Here is a 10,070-nt window from a genome sequence, read left to right on the forward strand (position 1 = left end):
ACTGTGTGTATCCTGTTCCTGTATACTGTGTATAGTGTATATCCTGTATACTGTGTGTATCCTGTATACTGTGTATATCCTATATACTCTACATATCCTGTATACTATGTATATCCTATATACTCTACATATCCTGTGTACTGTGTATATGCTGTATGCTATGTATATCCTGTATACTGTGTAAATCCTATATATTGTGTATATTCTATATACTCTGTATACCCCTATACTCTGCATACTGTGCCTACACCTACAGTGTGCACTGATGATTCAGGGGAGGACCACACATAATATAATATCATAAGCCACATGGAATAATACTACAACAGTGTGCCCAGTATATATATATAGTCAGGACCATATGACAAGCACCAGTAATAGATCGTCCATAGTACATATCGGTGTATCTGTGAGTGTGCACGTACTGTAGGTCTCTCCCCTGTAGTAAGTGCATGTGTGTGTATGAGTATGGTGCATGCATGGACAGTACACGTCTATATGACTGTATATGTATGTGCTTGGGTATTGGACATGTGTATGGGATGTTTGTGTGTGTACAGTATGAGTACAGTGCTGGGGCATATGTGTGTGTGTGAGCAGTGTACTTGAGTATATGTTTGTCCATATGAGTATGCATGTGTAGATACGCGTGTGTCAATGTGAATATATATATATATGCGTTGTACATGTGCACCACCGGTGTGTGTACAGTGAGCACTTTGCAGAAGCTGCAGTCACACACTGTACACCTACACACTCACACACACTCACACACACAGTTTCCTTGGGTTGCCCCCACTAGGAAGGCTCCACAGAAAGTGAGAACCCAACTCGCTCCCACCTTAAACCCTTCTGCTCGCGGCGTGACGTCACATCGGAAATTTACCAAAAGCCAGAACAGGGCCAACAGCAAACGGAGCAGGACGGGGCGCCGCTGATTGGCCCAGCCCGCGCTGACGTCAGCTGACGCCGCTGCTGGTTGAGCAGAGGAATACTGAGCCCACATAAACAAAGGCACATTGCACGGACAGATCAGTGCTCCGCCAGCAAGTCTCCTCCACAGCAGCAGCGCCGCACGGCACGGGATGTACAGCCGCAGCAGCGCCGCACAGCTGGAGGCATAGAGGGGCCAGGTAAGTGCCCGCTCCCCATTCATCACAGGACGAGACCTCGTAGCACATGCTTCCATACAATGTGTCCACTACTTCATGGCTGCCAGTTATTATACTTCAAGCAGTATTAGGAGTGGGATGTATTATGTGGCATTGCTGTTTATTGCATCTTTATATTATTTTACCATATTTAAAACTTGGTCACTTATCATAGGGCCTGAGTGTACTGTGTGCCTGGAGGAAAGTAGTAGGAGAGATGGTTCAGTGGCAGATGGAAATGTTTGGTCTATCTATCTATCTATCTATCTATCTATCTATCTATCTATCTATCTATCTTATATATACAGTATCTATCTATCTATCTATCTATCTTATATATATCTAGTATCTATCTCATTATCTATCTCATTATCTATCTATCTATCTATCTATCTATCTATCTATCTATCTATTATCTATCTCATATTTATCTATCTTATATATATATAGTATCTATCTCATTATCTATCTATCTATCTATCTATCTATCTATCTATCTAATCTCCATTCATCTATCACCATCATGTGTTGAGTAGCAAAAGTAAAGTTGCACCATGTAGGTTTTTATGCGCCCTATGGAAGTTGTGAAGATAGATAGATAGATAGATAGATTAGATAATACATATACTACTACTAAAGGCAAAATCTTATCTATCTATCTATCTATCTATCTATCTATCTATCTATCTATCCATCTATCTAATCCATCACCACCATGTGCTTTGTGGTAGTGAAATAGCAGAATAGTTTCCATTCTATCTATCTATCTATCTACCTATCTATCTTTCTATCCAGCCACATTGTCAGGTTCTCTGATGCTTGTGGAGATGATGGGTGTAGCTGTCCTGTTAGCTCTTGGGGGGCGGTGATGCTCTGGTCTCCTGGTTACTGTACATGGGGCCATCAGCTGGAGGAGGAGATGTAACCCAATTAATTTGGCCCTGGACCGGGTGCCTTGATACCACATCTTGCTGTTTCTCTATGATACGCCATGTATGCCCCTTCCTCTCTTCTCTGAGGGTATCTACACGGTGTCTGTAGAATTGTCCCACCACTTGCCCATATTATATGGATACAATGTGGCACCTGCTTCTGGCTGAGAGTTGCCATTGTCACCATTCATTTCTTCTCTACTTGTGGTGAGGGTTACACTTGTCAAGACACAGGGACATCTCTAGGGTGGGATTTTTGGGGGGGATATTCCATGTAGGTGATCAGGAATGATGACTGCCTGTGACAGGTGCTAGGCCTAACTGTAAGATTTGTGTCCTGTCACTATTGCCTGTCCCAGTTGTCAGTAATTGATTGCTAGTTTATAAAGTCTACATTCCATGAAGAGTGAAATGGCTCAACCCAGTCCAGTGACTTCTAGTGAGTGAGGGATTCCACCAGTGACTCATGGGCAGCACATGTTATTCTGCACTAGATGTGTGTATTATGTGCATTGTGTGTGCACTGTCCTGTCTGCTTATTCTATATGTAACCTGCCCACTCTTTGTATTGCAGAGACTTGTGCTGAAAAATTGGCTTCTTCTCTAGTGAGCAATTTCATATCTTGAGAATCTTGCTAACAAGAATTACAACACTGTCATCCTTTACTTACATCGAAGCCCGCAGCCCGGCTGAAGGTTTGTTCAGATTATTATGGGTCTGGTTTGGGGGGGGGGTTACATATTTTATAGAATTATTATTATTATTCTAAAATAGTTAAATCATTAAATTGATAACTAGTAAATAAGCTGCCATTAAATCATATCGTGGCATCTTGTTGCCTTACAATAATTTGATTTGTAAAGTAGTTTGCACCATTAAAGTAACAGGTGGGCCCTTATTTGTTGTAGTACTACATATCCCAGAGTAGTAACAGATGGGAATGTATTTGATGTAGTACTACATATTCCAGAATAGTAACAGATGGTACTTTATTTCATGTAGTACTACATATCCCAGAATAGTAACATGTGGGACCTTATTTGATGTAGTACTACATATTCCACAATAGTAACAGATGGTACTTTATTTCATGTAGTACTATATATACCAGAATAGTAAAATGTCGGACTTTATTTAAGGTAGTACTACATATACCAGAATAGTAACATGTGGAACCTTATTTGATGTAGTACTACATATCCCAGAATAGTAACATGTGGGACTTTATTTAAGGTAGTACTACATATCACAGAATAGTAACATGTGGGACTTTATTTATTTAAGGTAGTACTACATATCCCAGAATAGTAACATGTGGGACCTTATTTTATGTAGTACTACATATCCCAGAATAGTAACACATAGGAATTTATTTAATGTAGTACGACATATCCCAGAATAGTCTGCACGACAACTTAGGATGGGGTTGTAGTCGGCTATCAAGCATGCATTTGGGTACCCCAGTTCTTTTGGGAATGTGTATGGAGGGAGGGATATCTTGGTTTTCCATTAATTTTGTAGATGTGTTTGGGGTGAATGAAGCAATGCTCCAATCTTTGGAGAAGTCCACAGTTGAACAGTTTGGGTATCTATATAATTGTTTCATTTCCAGCCATGCCCTGTGTTCAGGCTCAGTATGGGTCATCGCCTCAAGGAGCCAGCCCAGCTTCCCAGAGCTACAGTTACCACTCTTCAGGAGAATACAGCTCCGATTTCTTAACTCCAGAGTTTGTCAAGTTTAGCATGGACCTGACCAACACTGAAATCACTGCCACCACTTCTCTCCCCAGCTTCAGTACATTTATGGACAACTACAACTCCAGCTACGACGTCAAGCCACCTTGCTTGTACCAAATGCCAATCTCTGGCCAACAGTCTTCAATAAAAGTTGAAGATATTCAGATGCACAGTTACCAACAGCACAGTCACCTCCCACCCCAGTCCGATGAGATGATGCCACATTCGGGCTCAGTCTACTACAAATCGGCTTCACCCCCAACTTCAAACACCCCAGGTTTCCCCGTCCAGCACAGTCCAATGTGGGATGACCCTGGCTCCCTTCACAGCTTCCATCAAAACTATGTGGCCACCACCCACATGATTGACCAGAGGAAAGGTCCTGTCTCCAGACTCTCCTTATTCTCTTTCAAGCAGTCTCCACCTGGGACACCAGTGTCTAGTTGTCAAATGAGGTTTGATGGCCACCATATGTCTATAAACCCAGAAGCATCAGGAGCCCATCATTTGGTGGACGGACAGACTTTTGCAGTTCCTAACCCCATCAGAAAACAGACATCCATGGGCTTTCCTGGACTTCAGCTTGGTCACCCATCCCAACTCATTGACAGTCAAGTTCCTTCACCGCCATCCAGAGGTTCCCCGTCCAACGAGGGTCTCTGTGCGGTTTGTGGAGACAATGCTGCCTGCCAACACTATGGAGTTCGTACCTGTGAAGGATGCAAAGGATTTTTCAAGGTTAGTAGCAGCTGTACCAGTTCGTTTTTTGTTAGATAACACATTTCAAAGGTGCAAACAATCAGAGCAAACTCATGTTCTCCACGAAGTTCCTCCACAGTTCGCAACAATGTATCAGTGACTGAATGTTGTAACGATTCATGATTCATTCTTCATTCTGATTAGTCCTCTGGAAACATTTCGCAATATATTCTTGTGAGCGGCAGTAGTTTGGGATTAAGATAAATTAGAAGTTTTCATCTTTATGAAATCTTTTATCTAAAAAATACTTCAAGAAAGAGATAAAACCAGAGGAACAATTACAGCAGGCGCATTGCTTGTGTTTGGTGGAATATTTCGGTGTTCCTAGCAGCTTCAGATATAAATTGGTTAGGACAGAGAGCCATGTCTTAACTAACCAAGTGGAACACAATTCCCTATGGTGAAATTAAGTGATCTCTTTATTTCAGCGTCCTGATTGAATAATCTGATCCTGTGAAATAGAGACGTCTCTGAGGGACGTAAATAATATGACTGGCCACGGATCCGTATTTACTCCTTGTCTTCCTGGAATAGAAAGTGCAGCTCTGTGGCTGAATGTTAATGCCCCTCCATGACCCCCCCCCCCCCCCAGACAGCAAATACATGAGGCAGAGAAGACCCCCAGGATTCATCACCCCCTCTCTATGCCCCTCCATGCCCCCCCCCCCCCCCCCCCCCACAGACAGCACATACATGAGGCGAGAAGACCCCCTGGATTGACCCCCTCTCTATGCCCCTGCATGTCCCCCACACAGACAGCACATACAGGTGGCAAAGAAGACCCCTTGGATTCACCCTCTCTCTATGCCCCTGCATGTTCCCCCCACAAACAGCACATACATGAGACAGAGAAGACCCCCTGGATTCACCCTCTCTCTATGCCCCTCCATGTCCCCCCACAGACAGCACATACAGGGGGCAGAGAAGACCCCCTGGATTGACCCCCTCTCTATGCCCCTCCATGTCCCCCCACAGACAGCACATACAGGAGGCAGAGAAAACCCCTTGGATTGACCCCCTCTCTATGCCCCTCCATGTGTCCTCAACAGACAGCACATACAGGTGGCAGAGAAGACCCCCTGGATTGACCCCCTCTCTATGCCCCTCCATGTCCCCCCACAGACAGCACATACAGGTGGCAGAGAAGACCCCCTGGATTGACCCCCTCTCTTCTCTTCCTTGCAGCGCACTGTGCAGAAAAACGCCAAATATGTATGCTTAGCAAATAAAAACTGTCCGGTGGACAAACGACGTAGGAATAGGTGTCAGTACTGTCGCTTCCAGAAGTGCCTTGCAGTTGGGATGGTGAAAGAAGGTACAAAGTCCAACTTATCCATTTATATTATCTTTTACTGTTAGGAGATAGAAATAGGTAGGTAGGTAGGTAAATCGATCGATAGTTAGAATAGATCGATCCAACCTTGTGACAAATATAAAAAATTGACATGATAAGTATATGAGGAAGATATATATTTGATTGATTGATTAATAGATAGATCCAACCATGTGATGAATGTGACAGAAATACACATGACATATGAAGGAGAGATATATGGTAGATAGATACATAGATATGAGAGAGAGAGAGACTGACTATGTTGATCCAGCCAAAATATATGACATAGGTAAAGAGAGAGAGAGAATGATTAGGTAGTTGTTGGTATACACTTTCCAACGTTTATTTTGTTGTGAATTTATACTAATATATATATTTATTTCACGTGCTAATTTATGTCCGAAAACATATATATTACAGAGTATATATATATATATATATATATTTGTATATTGCAGCAATTACATTAAATCCATTGAAAACAGATTATATCCGTGCCCAATAATTGCACAGTAAACTAGAGGATTGCGTATTTGGGCAGATAGATAGATATGAGGTAGATATGTATATATGTAGATAGATATGAGATAGATAGATATGAGGTAGATGATAGATATGTAGATAGATATGAGATAGATAGATAGATAGATAGATATGAGGTAGATGATAGATATGTAGATAGATATGAGATAGATAGTTAGATATGAGATAGATAGATATGAGGTAGATGATAGATATGTAGATAGATATGAGGTAGATAGATAGATAGATATGAGGTAGATAGATAGATATGAGGTAGATATGTATATATGTAGATAGATATGAGATAGATAGATAGATAGATAGATAGATATGAGGTAGATGATAGATATGTAGATAGATATGAGATAGATAGATAGATATGAGGTAGATATGTAGATAGATAGATGTAACCCTGTGATGTACATTGTATGACTGCCCCATGTATTTAGCAGTAGGTGTGTATTGTGTGTTGGGGCAGGGTGGCACCAGGCTTTGGGAGGACTTGATGCCAGGGAATGTCCTGGGCACCAGTAGTAGTGGTCACTGCATTGTTCCTATATGATCAGCAGTCAGTCGGAGTGAAGGGGTCTTTGTCATGAGGCAGAGGACACTGTGTCCCAGGAATGTGTGTGGGAAAGTAACCTCCTCCTCTTGTATTCACATCCAGTGGTTCGCACAGACAGTCTAAAAGGTCGAAGAGGTCGCTTACCATCTAAACCCAAGAGCCCCCAGGAGCCGTCGCCCCCCAGCCCCCCGGTGAGTTTGATCAGTGCCCTAGTGAGAGCCCACGTCGATTCCAACCCGGCTATGAGCAGCCTGGACTATTCCAGGGTAAGTGAGAGGGAGCTCAGCCTCTGGGGGGTCACCCCTATTTTTTTTCAACACCATTTCAATTCAACCTTAATGTGATTTTACCCCACATGCCATAGAAATCTGCTACAAATAATTGTATGGAAACGAATTCCACATCTGATGTTCAGTCTGGTCCCTTCAATGGGAATAATCTCAGACAGCTTAGAATCTATATCCTCAAGAACCCAGAAGAACCTTCCATGGTTTCCTAATTCCCCTTCTGCACATTTACTGGAGGCCTCCAACCTCCAGTCTTGACGCCAGCAAATCCCCTCACCTGATATCTCCTATCATAGTCATCCACTATTTATAATAATGCATCACATTTATTTCCCATACAAATGTGCAGGCTCACTTCAGGCCTTCACTTAATTCACTTGGTTCACGATAGAATGTAATTCACACTGAAGCCCCTGGTAATTTAATTGCATGCGATTGATCATTTATTAAGTTATTATATATTAATATAAAGTCACTCTTTTCATAGTTTCAAGCAAACCCAGACTTCCAAATGAACGGAGAAGATACTCAGCACATACAACAATTCTATGACCTTCTTACTGGCTCCATGGAGATCATCAGAGGTTGGGCTGAAAAAATCCCCGGGTTTTCTGAGCTGCACAAACAGGACCAAGACCTTCTCTTCGAATCAGCTTTCCTAGAACTCTTTGTTTTAAGATTAGCCTACAGGTAATTATCACCAAATTAAGATTTAATTGTTATATAAGCGACCCCCCCCCCCCCCCTCCTCCTCCTCCTCCTTCAGGGTCAATTGATTTGGGTTTTATTAGCTCTGCGGTAATTAGAAGTCTTTTAAAGGGCCATTTATTACATGGCTACTAATTAGTTTTTTTTAATTCTTCTTTAATGAATTCCAGGTCGAACCCATCTGAGGGCAAGCTCATCTTCTGCAATGGGGCAGTTCTCCATAGGTTGCAATGTGTTCGTGGCTTTGGGGAATGGATTGACTCCATCGTTGACTTCTCCTCCAACTTGCAGAGTATGAACATTGACATTTCAGCTTTTTCCTGTATTGCTGCACTGGCTATGGTGACAGGTGAGTATTTTTTTTAGTTTTTAGGCTACCCCATTCTATGGGGATATCATCCATTCTGGTGTATATGAGATGACTAATGGTGTGTGTGTGGTATCTTCTGCAGAGAGGCATGGCTTGAAGGAACCCAAAAGAGTAGAAGAACTTCAGAACAAAATTGTAAACTGCCTAAAGGACCATGTGACATTTAACAATGGGGGTTTAAATCGTCCCAACTACCTGTCCAAACTTTTGGGAAAACTACCAGAACTCAGAACCCTTTGCACACAGGGGCTCCAACGTATCTTCTACCTAAAACTGGAGGACTTGGTGCCACCACCAGCTATCATCGATAAGCTCTTTTTGGACACATTACCTTTTTAAATCAAGACTTTTCAGTGAACTTTTATCGATTTCCAGACCAAGAGGACTTTACCTTGTGAACTCAGCCAGAGGCACTAGGTGTGCCAGGGGCCAACAGTGACTAGTGGTGGCAAGTCTTGCCCATCAGAGAGGATGGGGGGAGGGGGCACTTCAGGATCGACCGACAAAGCAGTTCATCAACGATTATGATTTAAAAAATAATCCATCACTAGCAATGACCTCAGTCCATAGTATTAAGGTGACCAAGTAAACCCTCCACCCACCCCACCCCTCCTTAAAAGAGACTCTGTTGTATAAGAAAACTGTAATATATTGTGACATACATGTTCAGTGGATGGCATGAAGGATACAAAAACCAATCATCATAATAATAAGGCTTGTACATGTATAAGATACAGTTTAGCTATTTTTAATCATTTTTGTGCCTATTTATGACAATTTGTGTTTGCAAAAAAACCAACATATGATAAAAAAAAACTAATAATAAAACAATTGCATACAAAGGTAAAAGCATGTTTCTACAGTGCTAGATCCGGAAAGACAAGAAACCTATAGGCAGCTGCTCAGCCAGTGATGTCTATAATATATAAATAGTATTCAGACACTATGTAGTCTGCTAGATTTTATAAAGACTGGTAGCTGTCAGTAGGCACAGGTTTTACCGCACCCTAACGATGACAGAAGACGCCATGTGTGCACATTCCTTGTTTGTACGTGTTGTATGTTCTCTTGATGTTAATACACCATTTCTACAGCCTCCCGGCTCTCCTCTCCTCAGTTGTCTAGAAGGCTTCTTACATTGAACTTGCATGCAGCAGCAGTTTCTTCTTCTTCCAGGGACATCAGTGCAGAGCCCCATTGGAAATGACCGATGATGAGCACTTTGGATTTTTTTTTATTTTTATTATTATAATTGTCTCAGAAATTGTCAGTTAATATATTATTATTATTATTTCATTGTTTGAAAAGTAAAAATTTGTAATACTGACCTCAGCTCTAGTACGCTTCTTCTTATGTCACATTGTATGGACTGCGGGTGGTCGTGTTCAAGACAGATCCTAAAGACAGGCAGATAGATAAATAGATAGAGAAATAGATATGAAAGATAGATATGATAGATAGATAAATAGATATGAAAGATAGATAGATATGATAGATAGATAAATAGATACATAAATAGATATAATATATAGATATAGATAAATATGAGATAGATAAATCGATATGAGATATATATTCGAGGTTTAAATCTGGTATTTCTTCAGCAGATAGATGTATTTAGCTCTGAAGATGTGTTGTACAAGAGGAAATATAATATGAAGCCGGGGGTACATGTGTAAAGTGTGAACAAGCTCAACTCAGC

General features: G+C 41.5%; 1 protein-coding gene across 3 annotated transcripts; it reads left to right on the top strand.

The window, feature by feature from the left end:
- The first annotated feature begins 1,006 nt into the window (after positions 1 to 1,006).
- On the top strand, positions 1,007 to 9,572 carry NR4A2 (nuclear receptor subfamily 4 group A member 2). 3 transcript variants are annotated; one of them, XM_044303711.1, is made up of 8 exons: positions 1,007 to 1,133; positions 2,658 to 2,779; positions 3,697 to 4,559; positions 5,766 to 5,895; positions 7,106 to 7,269; positions 7,778 to 7,980; positions 8,169 to 8,347; positions 8,451 to 9,572. In XM_044303711.1, the coding sequence occupies exons 3-8, from the start codon at positions 3,699 to 3,701 to the stop codon at positions 8,705 to 8,707; spliced, it is 1,794 nt and encodes a 597-aa protein (XP_044159646.1). In that variant the 5' UTR covers positions 1,007 to 1,133; positions 2,658 to 2,779; positions 3,697 to 3,698; the 3' UTR covers positions 8,708 to 9,572. The 3 variants fall into 3 exon arrangements, with proteins under 3 accessions (XP_044159646.1, XP_044159647.1, XP_044159648.1); XM_044303712.1 differs by having other exon boundaries at positions 7,106 to 7,194; XM_044303713.1 differs by having other exon boundaries at positions 3,875 to 4,559.
- Positions 9,573 to 10,070: the final 498 nt, after the last annotated feature.

Source organism: Bufo gargarizans, chromosome 8 (assembly GCF_014858855.1).
Source record: "Bufo gargarizans isolate SCDJY-AF-19 chromosome 8, ASM1485885v1, whole genome shotgun sequence".
Taxonomy (NCBI): domain Eukaryota; kingdom Metazoa; phylum Chordata; class Amphibia; order Anura; family Bufonidae; genus Bufo; species Bufo gargarizans.